This window comes from Cephus cinctus, unplaced genomic scaffold, assembly GCF_000341935.2.
Source record: "Cephus cinctus unplaced genomic scaffold, Ccin1 Ccin1_scaffold0160, whole genome shotgun sequence".
NCBI classification, from domain to species: Eukaryota; Metazoa; Arthropoda; class Insecta; order Hymenoptera; family Cephidae; genus Cephus; species Cephus cinctus.
This window is the reverse complement of record NW_014332886.1, coordinates 3,770,851-3,794,830: the sequence shown is the minus strand read 5'-3', so window position 1 is coordinate 3,794,830 and position 23,980 is coordinate 3,770,851. Positions and strand designations below refer to the sequence as shown.

The following is a 23,980-nucleotide window of genomic DNA, read 5'->3' as shown; positions in this document are numbered from 1 at the left end:
TTTCTCTTCGCTTCTCCTTTTATTCGTTCTTTGCCTCACTGCTGACACGTACAGCTTCCCAAATACGCTCGGTTTCATTTTCTTTGATTAGTCAATGCTTGAGTGTGTTCAACGAGATTTCTCTTCGCTTCTCCTTTTATTCTCTCTCTCTCTCTCTCTCTCTCTCTCCCCTCTCTCTTCTTTTTTCTCAAATACATATAGGCTCTGACATTAAACTTATTTCCCCCCCTCCCTTGTTATTTTTCCTCTTACCACAAAAAAAAAAAGAATGATTTCTTTCTTCCCTTTCGCTTCATATCTATACATTTCAAGAATGTCAGACAGAGACTATCGTGCTTATCGTCAAAAATGTTGATACAAATTACGAGGCTCTACCGAAAGAATCACAAAAGACCCGCAGGACGAGTCAATAAATACTGTTAAGGTACTTGAATGTCCTGGCAAAGAAGCAGAATTTCATTCCTGTAAATAATAGTTGCCAGTAACAAGCTTACTTAAGTCAAAATAAAAAAAATCTTTCAACTCATCCTCATCGAAGAAGATCCATAATTTATCAAACAATCACCAAGTTTTTTCTATATTACTGAAAAAGGAACAACGTTTAAATTTTCTCAGATACCATTATAAGGTACAGAATCGTTCAAGGTCTCGTCCTGATGATAACACCAGGATACACATTCATCCTGTCCGATCCACCGGGTCCCTCGTCAGCTTCAATAAAATAATACCTTTGGCAGTTTGATAGGAATAAGAAAATATATTAAAAATTTATTTGAGAGAATGCACACCGTCATCATCGTAAAGCTTTATTCACACAGACCAACACTTGGGACCACGTGATTATCGCAAGGATCCACAACCTGCGACACGGGTACAAGTATTATTCTACGACAACCCGGAAACGGAAGTAGTAGCTTATCCAGAATCTCTTCCCAAAATGTTATCTTTTCCGCATTCAATTCGGAGCACCGTAACTGTAGACACGTAGGATTACGTGAACCTTCAACATCGGTAAAATATGTGTATAAGGATTATACCATACATTTGTTTAAATTGCTAAAGTAGTATCCAACCTAACCAGAAGACCCGTGTGGATGGCGTCCTATTGTTTCAGGTCGACCACCAGACTTCCTAGCGTTTGTTATCACGTTGCTAATGATGCTCCTGATGGCTGCCGGCGTGAAGAAGTCGTTGGTCTTTAACAACGTGCTCAACGCAGTTAACCTGGCGGTGTGGGTCTTCGTGATGGCCGCCGGTATGTTCTACGTCGACACAGCCAATTGGTCCGAGCACAAGGGTTTCCTACCTTTTGGATGGAGTGGAGTAAGTTCATCTGATAGTCTACTTTACTTATGGTCACGGCGTACGATGTATGTATATATATGTATATTTACTGCAGACACTAAGTACCTGAAGGCAGGAGATAGTAGGAATCCATAACCTCTCTTCAGCGTGAGTTAACAATCCTGAGGGAATGAATATCCGTTACGTATTCTACAGACATCGTTGGGAGTGCTCCAGGTGTACCAAAGACTTTTCTTCCAATTATCTACAATTTTGATAACTACGTTAGGTCGTTACCCTTGGCAACGGTGGAGGTTAGGCATATTGGATAACGCATACCTGAATTGAAGGGTATATCTGGGAATTGATAATGGTCGGTAAAGAGACTGAGAAGACGGTGTTATTTGGAGAACGTAAAGAAACAGATGAAATTGGGGAAAATAGTTGAAAGTAGATAAGGCTAGATACAGTAAATTGGACGACTGGGATGTTGGGAGCAAGAAGTAAAAGATTACAGAAACGCTGAGCGTTGTTGGGGTAGACACTGGCGTTCCTTTTTACAGCTGCTTTTATAAAAATCCCTTGGGACAATAGATTCTCAGTCTTGGACGCCATTGCTAGTTGGGACTTTCAGCTGGAATATGTATGTCAGCTGAAAGTGGGCGGGAACGGTCGAAATATTTTCTGGCTTCTGAGACAACGGCAAACTTGTTGCGCGACTTTGGGTATGTTCAAAAATGGACGGGGTATTAAAAAGGAAAAAAGTAGTTGGGTGGTTTAATAAAAAAACAAAGGAATAGGGTTGCGGGGTGGAACGAGATGAAGAAGGAAAAAAAGGGTTCGTTCCAGAAGCGAGCACGGTATGAACGCGGCTGTTGGGGGGCGCGGACTGTGTCTGACGATCGATACCAGGAATTAAGGAGAAAAGGTTGGAAATAAATCCACGTTGGCCAACGTGGTAAAAACAGGAGGATCTATGCGAAAGAAAGATCAGTGATCGAAAGAATTTCTTTAAGAAGTTTTTATATGGAGAATTTTACCGTTTTGTCGTTTGTTTAGCCATAGCGCTAGTGGCGCCATCTGCTCACTGAACTGTTTTCATATACATGGTATACATGAAGGAATTTAGATGTTTCACTTGATTAAGACTTACTGTGATCGATCGGAATGTCGAAGGGGTAATTTATAAATAATTCAGTCACGCTATTTAAGGTAGCTCGGAAGAAAAATCTCATAGGCTTGATTCCTAATTATGGTGGATTTAATCGAAAGAGTTCAAGGGTCCGCATCGTTGTGTTAAATTTAAATATGTTCTGCCGTCTAATTTATGAGATATTTATTAATAAAAGTAACAAAATTGTGGCATTGGCAATGCCTGAATTTCTATTTAGCAAGATTGTACACTCGATTCTACTAACTGCTAGTGACCACGTGCTGTCAGAAGGTTAGGTTCAACCACCAACCGTGCAAACGCATTTGCAGATGGTACTACAATACTTATTATACAATTAGTACCAGACAAACGTCATTATGAATTGCTTTATTTTTGAATTTATTTGTGGATTTAAAATAAATTATATATACATTTTCTACCGAACTTTACGCAATCGATTTTTTGTATTAAAATTTTTTATGGATTTCGAAAAATGTATTACAAATTATAAATAGACGTCGATTCCGCAGTATGGCAACTGGCTGCTCGACGAGAGAGAGAAAATACAAGAGAGTGGAGAAAGTGGGTGCCGTCATTCTCGTTAAAATTCACAGCGCGATAGCTTTCTTGCCCCTACTCCTCCATATCTCTCTCTCTCTCTCTCTCTCTCTCTCTCTCTCTCTCTCTCTCTCTCTCTCTCGGTCTCTCTCTCTCTCTCTCTTTCCCCTCCTTCTGGCGAAACCCACGCAACCTTTCTACGCCCAACGAATATTTAATTTTCAGTTTCCATCGTCGAGCTCGTTCTCGTCGAGGGTAGTTTTCCCAATTTGGATAGATGCTTCCACCTCAATTTTCGCTCTTCACTTTAACATCCATCGAGGCCATTCCACTATACTAAACGGCTCGATTGTGGAAAACCCTTTTCGAGATAGCCACCTGTTATATATCGACAATCTGCAAAAGCAATGCGACAAGCAAAAGGCAAAAGGCATTTGGCGTCTACGATCGTAGACGTTTAAAAAAAATAGCTGTAAATTAAAAAATATACATTTTATTTAATCAAAATCAATCATTGCCAATAATCATGTTTGGACTTGAATTTTGAAAAACAGTAAAAATTTTAGTAAATCCAATGGTATTTTTCGCAGCTCAATTATCCTGGAATTTTAAAAGAATTTCAGAGTCTCCTGTCACATTCGAACTATACATATATAAATTTCATGGCCATCCTTCACTGAGGAATGATTAATCGTCACGTCCAAATAAGCTCAGAATTTCAGTACTTATATTCTGACTCAATACGAAAAAAAGCTGATATTTCAGCCCTACGAATGTCACGCATTATGTCAACATTATGTCAAACATAACACCCGTGTGAAATTCCCAAGAATGCCACAATACTAGTTTTAGGGCCGCCATGTTTGACTCTATGAAGATATTTCCATCCTCTTACGTGTATTCATATAAGTACACAGCAGTAGGTACGTTTTAACAAACTTCGACAATTTTCTCTTCCCGAGTACTCTCGGTACAATTTTAGCCCTCGAGCAGTCGTGGAACAGGAACCCTTTTGCAGAAAGGATGAACAAATTGCAGACAGACATTATTCTGCCTTTAGTAGGACGCCGTTAATTCGTCCAGCAAGTAATTAGTGTACTGAACATATGTCTGACGGATTTTTTTCATTATATTTTTTTTGTCTTTGTCTTCCGAATGCTATTACCACTTCCCATTTAACTTGTTTGCGTCACTTGTCTTATTTGGCTCTTTTGAAATTTCAGGTCTTCACCGGCGCTGCGACGTGTTTCTACGCCTTTATTGGTTTTGATATTATCGCCACGACTGGAGAAGAGGCGACTAATCCAAAGAGGAGCATTCCGTTAGCTATAGTGTCCTCGTTGATCATCATCCTGGTGGCTTACGTCACGAGCAGCATGATGCTGACGTTAATCGGTATATTAATCTTTGTCATAAGCCACTGCCGTAGTTCTTCGTATAGTAACGGGATCGAATCTAATTATATAGTAAAAAAAGTAAAGCTAAAAATCGCGTCGGTTTAAAAAGATTTTTTGTCTCAAAATTCATGATTTTTGTTTTCTGCTCCCTTTTCTTTCTTCACTTTTTCTTGGTGCTTATTGGAGGAACCTCGTAAGAGAATTTGTTAGGTTTGATTTTAATTTGTTACCGACTGAGAAAAGAGAATGTTTCTGAATTGTTTTTTGTATTCATTCAAATTGATTTTAAAGAATTTTTTTACATTTGGTAACTGTATGTCAAATCGCTTTAACGAATCAGCGTACGTTTGATTCTAGTATTGATCAAACTATATTTCACTTGCCACATATGTATATATACGTGTGCTATTGGCTATATACGGTTGTGTTATACACATTGTAGTATTTATATAATATTTGCCGATTTACAGTTAATATTGAGGGTATCAGTGCGTACAGTCAATGAAAAAAAAAAATATCGGAATCGATCCTCTGACCTTTCAACTAATATTTATGAGTGACAATTTATTTTCTGTTTTCTATTCAGTACCTTACGATGAAGTCGATCAGGACTCTGCACTGGTGAAAATGTTTGGTCAGGTTGGAGCCTACAAGTGCAAGTACATCGTGGCCGTAGGTGCACTGGCTGGTTTGACAGTCTCCATGTTTGGCAGCATGTTCCCAATGCCCAGGATAGTCTATGCGATGGCCCAGGATGGTCTGATATTCCGGTAAGATATTATAAATAAATTTTCCAATAATTCCATTCCGTTCTCTATTTAAGTTTAAAATGCAATCCTTGGTCTCAGGACTCTGAGTCAAGTGTGGCCAACGACCGGAACTCCGGCATTAGCTACGTTCACTTCCGGCATGTGTGCTGCCGTCGCTGCGCTTCTTATTCAACTGGAAGTTCTCGTGGAGATGATGTCTATTGGTAAATTAAATGAAAATAATTCTGAGTCACCATGCATACTATCCTGTTTACTATAAGGTATATTTTTATTCAGGTACCTTATTGGCCTATACCCTGGTCTCCACTTGTGTCTTAATCCTGCGGTACCAACCCCATTCGACCAACCTGGTGGAATTGCTTCCACAGAGTCTAAGAACGCCCTGTCGTTCACCGACCAAAGAGACTCAGGGTAACGGACAAGTCAGCTATGGCAAGGAATTGAGACCGGATCAGCTGACTACAGCTTTGAATACCGTTCAGACTTCTCAATCTGAATTAACTGCTAGTAACAATGGACAGCGAATAATGGTGAGGACTCACGAGGATTTTCGGATTTTTTACTATTGAAGTCAGCATGGTTGTTGTCTTGGAAAAATATTGTATGCTTTCATTGGTATTAATGATTATTGGAATTGTAGGTACGGCGCGTCAGGAGATGTAACAGTTCATCGCCAGACTCGGATGATACTTATGGTGGTGAGGAAGATGACGTTGGTCTAGGCAAGGATGATCAGTACTTGGTTAGCGACAGGACGGAAAATAAATTTTATGGAAGCGTTCACGCTGCGGCGGCCGCATCTAGTTGCGGCAGTACTCATCAGTATCCTGGCAATACGCCAATTATTGGACCTCCCTTGAATTACTTGCAGAGAAGACTGCAGGTGGGTTTCGATCGACTACTTTTTGTTCTTCTTTCGGAATTCACTTTGTGAGGAGACCTTTATGATTTTTACGAATCCGTAAATTTGTTATTTTAGGCAGCGCAGTACTTGTGTCCTGCCATTTTTCCTTGGGTCGATAGGGGTCCAGCTACCGAAGCTTCCGGTCGATACGTCATGAAGATGGTTGGCATATTATACTTATTAATATTAATCTTTGACCTGATCATCGTCTGTGGAATGGGTAAGGATTATTTAAGGATAATTATTAAAATTTTATTTATTAACAAAATTTTAACAATTGTCTTTTCAAAATGACCAGGAAATATGGGAACCTTCACAACGATACTCCTTTTCTTGTTCCTCTTCGCGATCATCGGTGTCTTACTGGCTATAAGCAGAAAGCCACAGAACAGGTAAGAATTATTAAAAAGCTCTAAAGTATCCTTTAATTTTAGAAAATAATATATGTCTGTTTCAGGAACACCATGATGTTCATGACACCAGGACTTCCATTCGTACCAGCGATAGCCGTAACCGTGAACATCTACCTTATCTTCAAGTTGCATATCTTAACCCTGGTGAGATTTACAGTCTGGATGACCCTTGGTGAGTGATACCCAGAAATTCCTTAATTTGAGAAAGAAATTCTACAATATGAATGATAACAATTATTTAATTATATAAAATATAGGATTCATCATGTACTTCTACTATGGCATAAAGCACAGTAGTCTTGAGGAGAAAAGCAGTAGTGACAACGTTGAATGCGGAAACGTAAACGTGGCTGGAAATATCGAATTGACGGTGACCGAACACCCGAAAGGTCAGGTCTCGTATCCCGTCCAGGAGCATAGCACCTACGAAGGTCAACAGCTGGACGCATTCGGTCAGCCTGTCTTCGGCAGTACGAATTTTGGTGGGACGCCCAACCATCGTCCAAGCAGTGCCGAAAGTAAGACACCATCGTCCAGTCAAGTTGGAGGTCAGCAGAGTCAGTCAACGGAGAAGGTGCTTTTCGTGGCTCAAGATAATTTCCCTACATGGGACGATTAAAGTTCGACTTGAATAGGTTAGAAGAGCGCAGGAAGAGAGTCGCAAGAACAGCGCAAGACACTTAGATATAATTCCTTTCGGAAATTGCAGAATGCTGTACCAATGTACCAAGAAAATACGTGACGAGACGAGAGTCACGGTGGATTAGTATAGTATTAATTATTATAATTACGGTGAGTTTCTATTAAGTCGTACGAGGAGGATGGAACGTGGCTCAGTGATCGTTAGTACTCCGAGTGTCTTCTGAAGGCGTGAGACGCGCAGAACGGGAAAACAAAATGAAAACAGTTATTAAAAATTAATTAAATTACAAAAATGTTAATTAATGTCAGTCTCGCGTTTTGATTCGCTTTAACGTCATTTAACCATCATTGATACGAGTTTCGTGCGTCGAAACATCCCGAGCGCGTTATCATTGGATACAAACGGGTGCTTGAGCTTTTTTTCTTAATAAATAAGAATACCTGAAATTATATCTGTTATCGATTATGCAATTAAGGACGACGACCGGAATTCGATCTTGATATTGCCGGCGTGGAGGACGTGATCCTCTCTCTGTTGTTAATGCTATGTTGTTATTATTGCGAACCGTCGTGCAAGGAGCAAATACAAAGAGATTCGCGAAAAGTTTTCTCTGAACATTTGATTTGATGTTCTATAGACTTCCGGTAGGGCGCTAAGGACTTCTGGATGAATTCGCGTTATCGAGATTATCCACGTTGAAACGATAAGGAACGAGTCCTGAACACGTCCAAGGTAAAACCTTTAGGTCGGTGAATGTCGAGCTTCGAAGTGATACCTTTAACGATAATAATTATAAGAATTTACAGTAAACGATCCACCTCTCTTTTAAGGAAAAATAGGATAAAGAACGCTCGGATAATTCTGAGAGGTATTTTCTCCTTAAGAAAAGTTATTTCAAAGAAGTATATATATGTATGTTATGAGGGATAACAGTTATCAAGGTCACTTCGTTGCTGGCTACGCGATTCTAAATTACTCGTGATGCTCAAGAGACAAAGTGGGAAATGCGTATAATAGTTTCCTTTTTTAGCGTGACAATTTTATCGTATTAAGACATCTTGTAATATATGCGTACGCTAAGTCTCTGCAATTTTCCGAAAGCTAATTTGTTGGCTACTGTTTGGGACAAATGTAGCAAATAATTGCGGCAATATTAATTATTATCCTAATTGTATACAACTGTTAATGAAGCTGCGGAGGTGAAGGGGGATGCTGAAGGAAAAAAAAAGATTAAGGCGAAAAATACGAAAAAAATTATACGTATATGTGAGTGTAATACAAGTACGAAACAAGTGCGCAAATGATTAAGTGGACAAAAAGTGTATGGGAGATTTTCATGAAATATTCGAAAGAGGTTAGGTTTGGAATGCTAAAAGAAAGGGAGCGACCATTACTATGAAACTATACTTTTACTATACAGTGCAGTATAAGAAGAACTTTAGTTTTCCAATAATAGCAGCCTTTCGACTCTTATATTAGTCTAATACTATCCCTAGTCAGTTCATCACAGCATGTGATCAAGAGGTTCTGCATGTATAAGTAACAAAAAATGAAATAGGAATTGAAAATGATAGGAAAAAAGTCTAACAATGAGCAAAGAAAGTAGGGGAGCAAAAAGAAACAAAGAGAAGGAGAATGAGGTATGGTAAAAGTTTGAAAAATTGAAACTGCGAAGAGTGGGTGCCATTAACGAGTTAATCTTGCCTAAATCTAGTCTTGCTCCTAATTTAATAATTATTACATATAACCCTATGGCTAGGCTTACTGTCATCTTACCTCTGATACATCAAGTACTTTACACAAATTGTATAAGTTTCCATAGAGTAAGTGTGTCGTGCTCTCAAAAGACAAAAATGGTCCAGAAGAAGAATCGAGGAATGATGAGAGAGAAAATGAGAAAATAATCGAAAAAGAAAAGACAAAAAAAAAAGTGAAAAGAAAATATTTCATTTGTATATTCGGTGTTTTTCGAAAACTCCTTTTCATTCGTAATTCATAATATTTCGATATATCTATTAACTATAATTATCTGTCGTTTATCCTCGCGTACTCATTCGTGCGTCGTGCGAAAAAAAATCGTCGTGCATAGATACTCTTTTTAAGGCAATCGTGATTAAACTCCAAAAAAATTAATTTTTCTTTGTCGCTAGAACGATCCTCGATAAATAGATTCGACGAATTATTCATAATATCAACGTTTCGTTTTCGTCCTCGACCTGCCTCGCCAGGATGCATCCTTTGAGAAACAAGCTTCTGTTTCTTTTACATTCAATTCCTGTCATACCATCCCGTCGTTCGTATTCGTCGATGTATAGTGATACGATTTATGATAAACGTCAATGACGTATTGATTATTAATAAGCGCGAATGTACTACGTAAAGTTCCGGCGTAGACACGAGGAGAGGAAAATTGCCATTTTCTATCGCGATTAAAGTTTTAACTCTATATTTATAAACGGTTGTGTAGTAGAAAGTTAGAGAGCCAACGTAAGCAGTGCGCATGCGCGCAGAAAGTCAAATCAACAACCAAATTAGCAGAAATACTTATTACCATTACCCCTATCCACCATTTTGCTTGTGCTCCGACGTTGTTTGCTATTATTTTTTCTTTCTTCAATTTTATCAAGTCCAGTACGCATGCCGCTGACGATTGTAGAAATATCTACACGTAAAACGGAGTCTTGCGCGTTAAAATCGTTTCGTATTATCAACGTCTGCTTGTATTTGCGCATGCGCACCAACCTAATATTACCTGACTTATTGCATATTAGAAATGATATATTGTTGAATATTTTGAATGCACATCTTTACAAAACTAAACGAGGAACAAAACAGAGAGAAACAGAATGGGAGAAAGAGGAAGAAAAAAGTTAATAAAAATATGTATAGACTCGTACGCACTTATAGGCATCCTATTAAGGATATTTTTACTAGTAACCTATTTTTTTATTATATCTTATAATCTTAATTAATGCCTGTCGGTAGCTTCAAAACCCTTTATCTGATTTAACCTCACTTTCGAAACATCTACCTTTAATTTCGAGAATATCCATTTGGCCGGGTCTACGATTCTTATTTTTTCTGTCATTTCGTAATTTTCGTAAATAAATTTACTCAGCAAATGGGATACCAGAGCAAATGGTTGTCGTATCCATTGGTAAAAGTTTCATAGACACTGCAATCAGGAAGTACATATTTACCTTGTACTTCTGTATAAATAATATAAATACATTACATAATATATTACATATATATATATATATATATATATACATACACATAAAAGTAAGGCTATACTTTGAGCATTTATAGTTCCCCCCTTGTTCCATGACCAAATTCATCCCCATTATAAATACATTACATAATATATTACATCGTAATTTTCGTAAATAAATTTACTCAGCAAATGGGATACCAGAGCAAATGGTTGTCGTATCCATTGGTAAAAGTTTCATAGACACTGCAATCAGGAAGTACATATTTACCTTGTACTTCTGTATAAATAATATAAATACATTACATAATATATTACATATATATATATATATATATATATACATACACATAAAAGTAAGGCTATACTTTGAGCATTTATAGTTCCCCCCTTGTTCCATGACCAAATTCATCCCCATCGTACCTAAAGAAAGGAATGACGTCTCAAAAGCAAGGATAGAGAAAAAAGAAAAATTGTGGAAAATAATTAAAAAAGTAAAAGTAAAAAAAGAACATCCTATCGAAGTGACAATGTGCGAGATGAATTATTATTATGTGAAAGAACAGTGCCTGTATCTCTTCAGTCACTAGTCGAGATTGATTCCTGTACGTAGAAAAAATCTGTAGCTTCAGTTCATGTTTCGCGAGTATTTTTAAGGGGATCGAGGTGAACCGATGAATCTATCGATCCATAACATATGATCCCAATGAAATCCTTAGATCCGTTTCTGAATTCAGCTCGGTGATCATGGGTACCCGTGATTTCATCTAATCGTTAAAAACCCATGTACCACGCTACCTGAAATGAAACTCCCCGAATGTTTATTCTCTTGAAACGCCGATGTATCGCAAAATACAATCCAATTGGACGTCCATTGAACATATGTTAAGATGTGTACCTGCATAACGAAATATTGTATTTTCGATGCAGTGGCATTACAGGAGATTAATCATTCACAAAATTTCATTTCAACGATGAGTTATATGGGTTTCTGATCGTTAAATGAAATTCAAGGATACCCCTGTAAATGCAGCATAAGAATTTCGCTGAGATATAACCTTTACTGGATTCTATCCTGAGGTGTCCGACCTGTATCAAATATATACCTGGTGGGCAGAAACAAAAAATCTCCAATATAAATTGCGCCTGTACGTGTAAAACTATATATTTTATCTTGTCTTCTCGATAGTATATGCAATTTTTCTTTATTTTTCTTCCCATACCGATGTTTCGTTACACTCCGTGTTAAAATTAATACGGTGCGCACGAGTCGCGCAGGCGCATGCGCAAAAACGTCCCCGCAGACGAGGGATTTGTCCTCGAAGTGGCGGGAATTTAAATCTTTGCTTTTTAGTTAGAATTTCAAATTCTTAGATAGGAGGAAATGGCCTATTATAATAATGTATGTACCTACAGGGTGTTGCGGGATGCGAGAGAGATTCATTACTGAATATGGTAATTAAATATCTAAATAGTGAGAGCGACGAAAACGATTGCGTGGTATCGATCGGTTGCGCTTGTGTGAATTATCGTGAATATTTAAATCGCGTTTTCGTTTTCTTGTCTCTCAGTGACGAAAGGAGTATCTTTCCCGTTATTGACGGTGGACGTCGGCATTTTCGAATGAAATGAAGCAAAAAAAAGTAAAAAAAATAAGAGCCCTGTATACTAATTGTATTTTGAAATCATTGTAACACGTTATGGAGCGCGCGGTACCATACATTTGTAAAGAGTAATTAGTTAGCTCGCGATGACGTTAATTCACAGACGACATCTTCCAAAAAAAATTAATAAAGGATCCTGATAATGATCAAATTATAAGACATACAAAGCGAGAAAGAAGTATAAACGGTTAGCATCAATCTTTCTCCAAGTACCTATTTACCGATTTTATTGTATCGCCGTATATACCGGTTAAGAGGTATTGCGAGAAAGATGACGAGTACGAGAGAGAGAGAGAGAGAGAGAGAGAGAGAGGTAGTAGTCAAAGAAGAGAAAAATCGAATAGACATTTTTTTCGTAATATATAAATTTTCCTAGTACGATCCGCGAATGCGATAGAAAAAAAGTCGCATATTGCATATTTTAAAAATGATGCACGAAAAAAAAGTGTACTTTATTATGAAAATGACGATTCCTTGCTAAGGCGTACATATCTAACTGCATAATCACACGCATATCTATGTAAGTACGTCATATACCGATATAGCGCGTGGGCGGCAGATTGTGATCGTTAGAATTTCATTTTTGAGGTTATAAAATCATAAAAGTCTCGCCTGGGGCGTCGCGCGCGTTATTATTTCGCGCGAGGGTTTATGAAAAACGATGAAAGTGGGGCAGGGATAACGATGGTAAATGATAACGATGTTTTTTTCCGTCTGCCGTGAGTGATAGTACAGCTGGAAGTAGAAAAAAAAGGTATTGCGTAATTGATTTATCCGGTGAAGGTATGCTTGTATTTTTCACTCTTGTTATTCATTCTTCGTAAAGCATTGCGCGCGCACTCGTGCTTTCGTGGTATGTAAAATTAAAGGTAGCAAAAAAACATGAAGGCTGGACAAGCAAACGATAAGTAAAGATAAACATGGCCGCTCCCGAGTTACGTTAGCTTACGATTTTTTGTCTTTCAATAAGCGCGACTTTGCACACGTTAATGCTCGTGTCGAAGGAATCCTAGGATGATGCAAATTTTGTCGTCGACAGCCAGATATATATGTTATTTCGTAACAGTCGAGATTTCGAAGGATCGTTAAGAAAGAGGACAGAATTTTCCATGTAAAATATATACCCTATGTAGCTACGTTATTTAATATCGTTAAGGTAAAGAAAAAAAAATAAAGAAAAAATAAAAATAAAAGTGATTATTCAAAAAGTATTCGCAACGGTACGTTCATTAGCCCCTGGCGCCATCCAGTGACAAACTGTGTGACTGCATTGAAAAAAAAAAAACGAAACAGCAATAGCTGCGATGAATCATTAAAATTACGTAAAATAAGCAACGTAGATTGGTACGAGGACGGACTGATTGATTTGATGATTATTTTATAACCTGTGTTAAGTTATCACCTAAATGCAACAATCATAACAAAGGATTTCCCCAGATATATGCCTGCGGGGTGGGAGATACAGTCGTGTAAGGCAAAAGTTAATTGGTTCGGCCGGATTGCGCGATTAACAGTTGTTTCAAGCTAGCAGCGGCAGCATCAGAGCCAACGCTAGAATAGCGCCCACGCCAAAGCTAGCGTTAGCGCTACACTAGCGCCTCTAGTTGAGTAAAAAGTAAATTGTCAGAAGTAAAGAAGCGAAGCAGGTCACCATTTTCCTGCAGTTATCGTGAAAAGAAAAGGTGGATCGTGCGACAGTATAAAAGAAAACGACGTTGAGGCCCCGTTGGGTAAGAATGTAAATTGCCGATAAAATCCTTTTTCACGTCGAATGGCATACGCCGTTTTATGTCAAGGGTGGATATTCATCAGTGACAGCTGTTCGCTTCCGAGGGTGGCGAATGACAAACCTTTCGACAGATCTAATATTACAATCATAAACGAGAGCATCGACCAAGATAAGAATAAAAATGAAAGGGCCAATAATTTTTCTTTGATCGATAATGACGTACAGAGCAGCTCCATAACTTTCACTTATCAAGAAACAAAGATACAGAATAATGAATAATCGTTAGGTTGACATCGAACGTTACGCTCGCATTATCGCGAAGATCGGACAGTGAACGAAGAGTAATAAATTCCTCATTCGTGCTGAAACTTAGCGAAAATGATGAAATATACGAAAAAAAAATTTGTTATTCAAAATCCTTGTGAAATGGCAGAAGATACCAACAATCGATATCCGGTTATCGATCACGAAACAGCGTCCATTCTCTCGAAGGAAGATTGCTAGCATGTTAAACGAAGTGATCCACGGCCGACTTTCCCGAAGAAGGTAAAAGTAGGTGGATTTTGATTTCCCAAGAGTTAAACCGAGATCCATTGTAATATCGAATAAAGACGATCGATTGTAGGTCTTGCAATGGATCCTGTAGTTTTCTATATATATTAATTCAGTGCTCTTTATATGTCATACTGCTGCTCTAGTGCATGTAATCACATAACCTAACCTAACCTCCTGAATAAAGTGTATTATCCAAACCGATACTGCAGATGTGCTTACAAGTGAACGATATGGCGATATAATTTAATTACGTAATTTTGCAAGAAAGATACTTAATAGGGTATTTGTTTAAGTTGGATAATGGTTAAATTAATTTACCAATAAATATTGTATCGATTTGTATTAGACTGTTCGATTGATGACAGTCTTATCAGTTTATTAATTAACTTTTCTGCATTTATCGTATGCTTATGTATTATTGATAGATATGAAAGGGGTGCTGCCATAATCGCTTAACATAATTCTCATGTTTGGTATCGGTTGAGCAAACAGTATTGTTACAATAAACTTTAGACGTTAGATTATCAATGTTGATAGTACGCTCAATGTAATTTCCCTAGAATAATGGAAGGTAAACATTTATTATAGATTTCACTTTCAATTTTCTGTCGGCCATCAAAAATCTTTCAGCCCTACTTTATCGTACGCCATTACTTCTCCTTCTCTCTCTTCTTTATGTACTCGCGGCAGTTTGTTCTTATTCGTTTGAAATTCGTCACTGAAAATTACACAAATTATCGAAAATTGAAAATTACGTCACTTCTCATTCTTACCTGCAAATAATACTCCTTATTTATTCTCTTCAATAATTTCTCATCGTTCCTCGTTACTGCATTCCAGTTCATCCAACATTCCGCAGCGGAATCCACGCGGACGTCGAATTCCTAACCACTCATGGGGATACACGTGGCCATACACTATACAACAAAGTGAAATTAACGGATCCCGAGATACCGGATTTCCATTGCAGAAACATCAGTAATACAGAAGACAATGGACCAGTGCAGAACTACATAATATTTTCACTGGAAATCCTGCCTTAGGATAATACCCAGGAGACAGCAATGGAAATGGTACTGAGAACATTGGCGAGGAAGGCATGTATAAATTTTATAAAATTAATGTAAAAATATAATAATATGTAAAACAATTTTTTATTTTTATTTATATAGTTACGTATGATTCCTGCGACAATTCGGAGCTACGTTCTCGAATAAGCATTAACAAAGTCAATAAGATTCACTCATATTTGCACGACGTACTTTTCCGCCGGTATACATATACAGTATAATCACGTAGGAATTTTCAACCTAAATTAGCTTCGCAGGATAAGTCGTGATCGAAATAAATAATCAGCGCAAATTTACATAAGGGTAGGAATAGGACTCGGGAATATGTCTGTAGGCATTACGATTCATAAGAATAAAGCCTAAGGGGTGTCCTGAGCGTTAGACGTTTTCAGGCGTAGTAGAAGCAATTTCGCAAAATTTTGATACGTTTAATCGAACGGGGATATACCAAACAAATTATTAATCAAAACTTTAATATATTTATTATCAAAATTTCTATAACAATAAGAGTAGTGGTTATAATAAAGATTACAGAATTGGCATAATCATGTAATACCAGTAAATCAAAATTTTCGTATTTTCTTTCCAATTCTACCCTATGTCTTGCAACTGACATGGGAAAAATACGACGTCATACAAAAGCTTGAAATATGACGTAAGACGTTGACGGAAGAAAAGAGAGAGAAAACCCTAAGAGAAATTCGCAAGATGATATAATAGAATTTTAAAATCCGACAAAAGAAATAACTAAGCATTCATTCTATAGTCGATTCGCAGAAACCTCGTGGGTAGACCCGGTATACGTTCCTTTGAAAATAACTGTGATACGAGCTAACAAAGCAACGTGGAATGTTGGCATGGTGGCTCCGTGAGAGGAAAAGGTTAAGAAACAGACGGTTTTGAGGTTAACAAAAAGGAGAAAACGAAGACTGGTGGCTGCGTATCACATAAATTTTCAACAGTGCCAAGGCAATTTACTTTTACGATAAGGGAGCACGTACCTTCATATTTGCCACGTGTGCATGCTCCTTAATCTCGTTCCTGCACGAGTGCGACTGAGAGAGAGAGATACAGTCGAAATTTGTAGACAGCGTTTGAGATTCATTCAGACAAATAGTTTCTGTGATACCTCTGCGCACGAAATGCTGATTTCGCATGAAACTTTGAGGACCCTACCGAAAATTAGTAATCCGAAGCCTTGAACCAAGTCGTGTGAACGTATCTTAACGTTGGAAACCGTCGGATAAGAGGCGCTCTTGAAGCCGTCGTGGAATAGAAATGGAATACCTCATTAGTGTCCCACTGGAGTAATTGGTGAGCCTGTCAGTCAGGCTTTACTTGAATAGGTGTCGCGACGTTTTACGGAAAGAGGTAAGGGCCCGAGGGGGCGTCGATATATTTTGGAGGTTAAAGTGACGTCCCCGTTCTACCAGGTGCGTGTAGGACAAGGATGGATTTGAGGATAAGCCTTCTTAAATACCCCTTTGAACGATGTGACTTAAAATTTGTTTAATTACTTCTGGCTTAAATGTTCATAAATCCACGGTGACGTGTCGTTTTGATTTTGAAAAATTGACGTAATTTATATTTTTATACGAAGCTTTGCTTATTTTGTTACTTAAAGAAATCTTTGATTTCTTATTTAAGAATGCCTGTGTACTTCATTTAGGTCTGTCAGGGCTTGAAAATTTGCTCACAGGAGAATTATTTATACATGGATCTCAAATTTGATATCGTCGCGAACTCATTACTAATCGATTGTGAGAATGAATGTAAAATTCAGAAAAATCAAACGACTTTTCTTTAACGCTCTTTCGTACTCGTGTAGATTTTACGAATTTTTGTGGAAAATAAAAATCTTCTTTAAACTGTGAAATATTTCATTGTTATACATAGGAATTTCAGCAGTTGATTTTTATTTGTTCCTTTCGTCAAATTAGAATCAGTTTTCTCGCATCGTGGTAAAATCTTCAGTCCTTTGGTGAAAAGGATTTCCTACTTCATAAAGAGGGTCTAGGAAATATAATACTACACGTCACTCGTGCGTCACGCGCATGTGAATTGTAATGTAACCTTCACTTACGTAACGACAATCTACCAGCTGAAATTATATAAATGAGGGTGACATTGTAAATGACGTGTGCGTCACATGTAATATTGTGGTTGCCGAGGAAAATATGAGAATTTGAAATTCGAATAAAACGTGGAACGTTATATCCGCCATTTTTCTTTAGTATTCTTCATACGTAAATTATTTTTATGAAGATAACTTATAAAACTTAAAAAAAAAGAATATTATTTATAGGCACAGGTTGTCTTAGTATACGCAAATGAATAATTGAAACACGGACAACTTTCTTCGGATAATTGAGACGGATTAATATTTTCTAAAGTTTTGAACTTGGAAAATGTTTTACTAACTCCGTACATCCTTATTGTGCTTCCTTGTATATAGGTATGTAAAGAAAGTCTCAGTGCTCAGCAAATGGACTCCTAACGTACTGCTATCCTTTGTTTCTTCCCAAACTTTCCAAAAGTTTCAAATATTCTCACGTGCCAAGAATGATACTTGAAACTTGCCTTACTAGCTAGAGGGTAGGGTGTTTGAGTTTGCTAAAAGCTTCTGCTACGATGCTCTCTTGAGATCTACTCTTTGTAGTACGACGTACTACAAAGTAGATACGATCTCACAATCAGCATTGGGCACAATGTACACATGCATATGAGTATTTCAGAAAAAGTTGAATGAAAGTAGATAAGATTTTGACTTAAAAAGATTTTCAGCAATTTTCTACGATCTCATTATCGCTGTGGCGCAATTAGACGTGAATGAGTCTACCTCAAAGAGTAAGAAAAAAAAAATTAATTTTTAACTAAAAGTGGTTTCATATACGAATGTATACATAGTACGAAATATACCTCAGTGGAATTATAAAAGAATAGTCGTTTTGTAAATTACGAATAATGTTTGTAAGGAGGAGTGGGGGCAGTGTTTTGAAACAAGTGAGAGGTTATGTTTCAAAATTTTTTTGGAATCGGTCTCAAAAAGGCTTTACATGAAAAATGTAAATGTAAATCTTTATTTTAAGACCAAACATATGCTATGACTTAATATGCATATTTCTATCAATTTTCTAAAACTCCATACAAAAAATAAGGTCTATCATTCCACCAGAATAGTTTCATCAATATTTTCATCTTCCTTAAAAAAATATCTAGACGCAACATAATCTTAAAAGTTTAAGCATAAACAACATTTGTAAAGTCATGTTACAGAAATCAATGACAAATTTTAATGTCGAACACCACATATTCTTCATACAATTAATTCAATATAGGTACCCTAAAATAACGTTTTGTCTTTGATTTGTGTAAATGACTCTATTAAAAGTTTGTTAAACCACAGTACTAGTAGATACGTCAATAATTCATAATTTGCGTCAGAGTTCGTAACGGATATCAAAGTGGTAGCAAGCAGATGCTTCACGTGGCGGGTTTTCAGAGTAAATTTCATCTCTTTGATTGATATCACAGAAACATCTATGTGTACATAAATTTACAAGTAGAATAGATTCATTGCGGGTTACACTAGAGAACCGCGGGTTGTATTACATTAAATCAAAATACTATTGTGTTTTGTTTTAGCTTTAGTAAATATATACAATCCTTTGCGTGGGGAGCAAGTAAGAGTTGGTGTTTCCTAAGTTCAAGAATACAAATATGTTTCGACAGTTGGATTCCTGGTATACAAGTAGACAGTTGATATTAGCGCTACATCAGCTTGTCCAGATTATAGTAAAATACAGATTGATCCTTTTGCTTGTAGTCTCACGACAGTTTGTGAGTTTTTCAAGAGTGAGGTACAGTGTTCGCATAAGCTGTAACTACAGAGGAAAGCAATGTTCCTATGGTACGCCATGCACATGCTACACATGAGTGCTTCCTTGAGATCGGCTATCCTGATCCTTAAGTAGCGTAATTGTTCCAGATTGTTGTCACTTTCTTCCTCCTGGTCCTTATATTTATCTATTTTTCTTTTATAGTCCAGACCCTCCTTTTTGATATCTTCACCCTCTGCCATGTCATCTTTGGCTGTTTGTCCATCTATTCCATATCACGCAGAATGAATTTATTGTTTTCATTTTAGTTCAAATGATTAATATTCTGGATGTTATTAATTTTATATATTTTTTGTATTATAATATTGCTAAATTTAATTTACCTGACCAATCCCTATGTCTATTGGCCTCAACGTGCATTAAATTGGCTGGATCTGTACTTGCAGGTATCAAGTTGAGGTTCGAAGGTAAATCAGAAAGAATTGTGCTTTGATCAGAGTTTTAACATTTTTAATAATGGTTATGCTAGTAGAAGCAAATCTTTCTTGTAGTAAGTGCCACAAGTGGCTCCTTCTTATAAGCCAAGCTTATAAACGTCGATACTACCGGCGGACCAAGTTACAGTGGCTACAGCTTGATTGTCCCATATTCAAATGTGCGTTACTCTGCCAGTCTTTCCCGTTTTGAGATGTATTTTTTCTGTTTTTTGATCTCTTTTTTCAATATTAATAAATAAAGTAAGGAGATATCCAACGTGTGCGCCATATTGTTCATATCGTTCCATATTAGGACCTCATGCTACCTTTGCTTCAATACCAATTCCTTTCAATGGTATTTTGGTGCAAACGTCTCGACTCATTGTACTCTACGAATAATGAAAAACAGAAATTAATTATGAATTAGTTGCGTACGTTTAATGATTTTAAAAGTTAACCTACCCAATTGCATTTAATTTTTGAAATGCGTGACTTAAATCGAGTTTATCCGACCCATAACACTATGTACACTGAACGTCATTTATGGTGTCCGGCTTGTGGACTTAGTACGATGAGATAAAAGAGGAAAGTGGAAGTGAGAGAAATAAACAGCGTCCTTTTGTAAGCGTATCCACGCAAACGAGCTAAGTGGCATATCTCAGAAATTGGAAATTAATAATCAGTCCAGTAGCCGCCACGGTCGACTACTTGATCTAACCTACTAGGAATTGAACCAATCAAATTGTCTATAAACTCAGTATCGTGCCGAAGTTCTTCCCAGACGCTTCTGGCATGGCTAGCTATAGATGTTTTTGTTCTCTCTTTTTTGGGCGACCATCTTCGACTAATCTCGGCCCAAACATTTTCGATAATATTTAGGTCGGGTGATTTCGCAGGGAATTGCACTACCTGGATTTCCGGGTGCTTCGAGAACCATTCACGTGTTTCAGGCGCCATATGACTCGCGGTGTTATCGCGAATTAAACGAATTGTCGGCATAGCTTTTGCAGGGTATACCGCGCGCACGCTCGGAAGTAGTACTTCCTCAAGTACGCTAATATACTCTGCAGAATCCATAGGCGACGTAATCTCTACTAATTCCCCGACAACATGACCGCTAATCCATCCCCACATTCCACACGTGATGTGTCCATTGACATCTTCAGGGACAATGCATCTCGGTTCCAGCCGGTTATCCGTTGGTTGCCACGCGTGAAGTCGCTGGTCTGCAGACGATACGAACACCTTTTCATCGGTCCAAATCGTCGCTTCCCAGGTTTCACGAGTGGTGTGCAATTCCTGTAGCGCGAATGCGACACGATTTTCTCTATTTTTGGGAAACAACGAAAATGCTAGGGGCTGACGATAAGAGCCGTAGCCAGCCTCTCGTAATCTACGACGTGCAGTTACCGTGGACGCATCAAAATCACTTTGCGCGGAAATTCGGAAAATTGACGCGGAAGGATCGATGCTGTAAGCATCGATAAGTCGTCGATCCTGTTCGTCGGTTGTTTTTCGCGGTCTTCGATTTTTCACACGATGGTCGTGTAAAGCATCATCTCCACCACGACGATATCTTTCTATCCATCGAAGCGCAGCTTTTTCACTACACTCGACGGATCGACAAATATCAGCAACGGGGATACCCGCCTGCCATAACCCGACTATGCATCCACGCTTTTCTATGCTCAATTGCGGCGCCATAACTTCACTCGCAGAGTTTGTTTGGGAGTGCGACTCCGGAACTATAATACAGTCTCGCTCACACTAGTGCTGTCCGAAAAGGACGCACTGAACCCACGTTTTCACTGCAATGCTCACTACGTCGCGCGCACAGGCCGAGGTACGTCACAGCAGTCACCGCCCACTCTCTTCCTGTTACCTCGTAGCACTGCGTCGACAGGCTGAACACCATTAATGATGCTAACTGTACGTAGGACTTGGGTGGCTTCTCTCGTGCCGTCTCGTTTCTCTCTCTCTCTGTCTCCCGCCTCGTCTCGTCACTCGTCCTCTAATCTCGCCTTCGCCTCTCACTTTTTTGATCTCACACTATATTTCTAATTATTTTGTCTTATGCGCACATGAACGTTCCAACGGTAGCCTCTTAATGTCGGGTCCTCGGTGGCTCGGGACTTTCCGTCTACTTTCGGTCCGATTCGGGAGAGCTCGGAGTGACTCGGAGCACCTCGGCCGTGCAGGGTCGTTCCCGAGGCGAGTCCTGCCTAACAAAAGTATTTCACAGTCTATCGACGACGTATGCGTAACTGACTGTATTTCTGCAATATGTATTACTTTTGCTTCTTCAAGCTTGCACTATCTAGTAATATTATTTTATTTTTATACTTTACAGTATGGCATATGTATAAAAGTGCTGCTATTATATATATAATGGATTAGTAAAGCGGCCGATTTTTATCATGAAAATACAAATGTATATTTAACTATTTTTTCTTATCGTTTCTCCTGTATTTATTTACAATTAAGTAGTTCTTCTGAGAGATTAAGTTGGAATATCATTAATATTTTCAACCAGCCACGATTTTACTCTTACTTTGCGTTTCAGAGAATTTCGCATATCTTCAGTATTCTCTTTGTCTTTTTCCTTCTCGCTAGGAGACGACCGCCCAATGGAAACGGGAATATTTGAGTTGGGCAAATAAACGCTTTCTTGTGTAAGTATTGAGGAAAACGGTATAAGGATCTGAAGGAAAAACTTTCTCTACGGAAACGATGGTATACATAGTACGGGATCCCTCGAAGAATCGCAGATTTCGTATCAGCTTCCATTCAATACCAAGAATCAAGCACATTCACTGAAATCGTCGTATAAATAGGGGATTTACTGATTTATACACGAAACTTGAACTTCGTCATGCATTCTACGGGGATTCATATAAGGAGACACTACCCATGCGCGAAATGTGTTTGGCGTATATTGAATAATAACTACGTAGTACATACAATGAATGGGAGCCACGACAATGGCATCTCCTGGATTTCAGAAACAGTCAGACCGACACTGACAGTCTGGCACAAAGGTTCGTTTTACTTTATCAAGAACCTGGCGTATATTTGTCTCTGATATGAGACAGGAATTTTAATAATTCTCACAGTATTGAATAGTTTCCTTATAAAGAGAGTGTCATACGGGAAGAGAATGAAGTCAAATAAATCATGGAAGGAACTGGTAAGATTTTTTATCTATGAGGACGAAATTATTGTTGAGATTTTTCGATTGGAGAATAATTTTGATATCTTTTTTTTTAAGGGACATACGATATATAAAGTAAAGTTTATAGAGTTACAATTTGAATCGCGTTGTGTGGTATTCAAAATGGGATAAGGGAACATTTTTTGCCAAGTCTTATTTGTTTGAAGAGAAACGTCCTGTCAAAAAGTTTTTGTTAAATTAGAAGATGCTAAGGGGCTAATAATTCTATGGCTCGTTGGAAAGTTTTCTCATCGTGTTTTTTAGTGATTTGATACCAAAAAGAAGGATGGAAAAGAGAGATGGGAAGAGAAATAAAGGAGAATTTGAATGGTGAGTTTCCGTGACTAACATCGATACTGTATGATTCTGACAAGTTTGGTTAAGTTCCAGGAGCAAATTGTGGGACTATGTAGTACGAGACTCCATTTTCTAGACAACCTACGTATTCTTATTCACATATACATATAAGTTTGGACGTACTGGAGAATCTTTACTTTTTACTCGCTGATTTTTCGTGGTGCAACTTTACTCTCCACGTGAACATGCGCCCTACGGGTTCGGGAAACGTGACAGAGTTCAGTCGCGTTCCGCACTCCTACGAACGAGGAGCGTTTTTTAATTCGTCCCTGAATACAGAACGATTTACCTCTTAGAAAGTTTATTGTATACCTTTTTATTTTATTTCACTCTAATTTCTTTATAATTTACACGAACGATCGTTAGAATTAAATTTGTTGGGCATTGAGAATAATTTTGTTAAAATTCATAGATTCCATTTGAATTGGAGGATTGAGCCAAATTTATTGAAACTTTACGATATTTTTCATGAATTTAAAAAATAAAATTTTTATTTCATTAGAAAATACTTGTAGGTCGATGGAGAATCGTGGGAAGGAATTTTGGAATAATCCTTCATATTCATTCTAAAATCGAACGAGAACTTTCTTGTTGATTCTACTGGGTTTTGTATAAGAGATTTTTAGATTTTTTTTTTTCAAGAAAAATTTGCTTTTTGGGAATGCGAAGGGGAAGTTGATATTATTTGTTGTGTGAAAGTGCTACGAGATTCTACGTTATTTCCGTCTCACGTATTAAGGGGT

At 37.8% G+C, this 23,980-nt stretch overlaps 2 protein-coding genes and 1 long non-coding RNA gene across 19 annotated transcripts in view; 2 read left to right on the top strand and 1 right to left on the bottom strand.

Moving 5' to 3' along the window:
• The window catches only part of LOC107263741 (probable cationic amino acid transporter), a 28,961-nt gene extending 18,504 nt beyond the window's left edge, over positions 1–10,457 (top strand). For all 9 annotated transcript variants that reach the window (XM_015731268.2, XM_025080985.1, XM_025080984.1 and 6 more), the window contains 10 exons: positions 1,115–1,323; positions 4,219–4,390; positions 4,979–5,162; positions 5,241–5,365; positions 5,439–5,692; positions 5,803–6,045; positions 6,142–6,286; positions 6,365–6,458; positions 6,524–6,651; positions 6,737–10,457. In XM_015731268.2, coding sequence (XP_015586754.1) covers positions 1,115–1,323; positions 4,219–4,390; positions 4,979–5,162; positions 5,241–5,365; positions 5,439–5,692; positions 5,803–6,045; positions 6,142–6,286; positions 6,365–6,458; positions 6,524–6,651; positions 6,737–7,098 — 1,916 coding nt within the window. In that variant the 3' untranslated portion in view covers positions 7,099–10,457. The remainder of the gene's footprint in view (positions 1–1,114; positions 1,324–4,218; positions 4,391–4,978; positions 5,163–5,240; positions 5,366–5,438; positions 5,693–5,802; positions 6,046–6,141; positions 6,287–6,364; positions 6,459–6,523; positions 6,652–6,736) is intronic.
• A 91-nt stretch (positions 10,458–10,548) lies between these two features.
• The window catches only part of LOC107263820 (cadherin EGF LAG seven-pass G-type receptor 1), a 59,262-nt gene continuing 45,830 nt past the window's right edge, over positions 10,549–23,980 (top strand). For 2 of the 9 annotated variants that reach the window (XM_025081003.1, XM_025081006.1), the window contains exon 1: positions 22,974–23,978. Coding sequence is in view for 1 of the 9 variants with exons in the window: in XM_015731441.2 (XP_015586927.1) it covers positions 22,844–22,856 (13 nt within the window). In the remaining 8 variants the exon portion in view is untranslated. The other 7 variants (XM_025081002.1, XM_025081001.1, XM_025081000.1 and 4 more) reach the window with 7 other exon arrangements.
• LOC107263740 lies at positions 14,617–15,182 on the bottom strand. Its single transcript, XR_001536762.2, has 2 exons — positions 15,058–15,182; positions 14,617–15,002 (listed from the first exon to the last, which is right to left on the bottom strand). It is a non-coding gene; the product is annotated as an uncharacterized LOC107263740 (long non-coding RNA).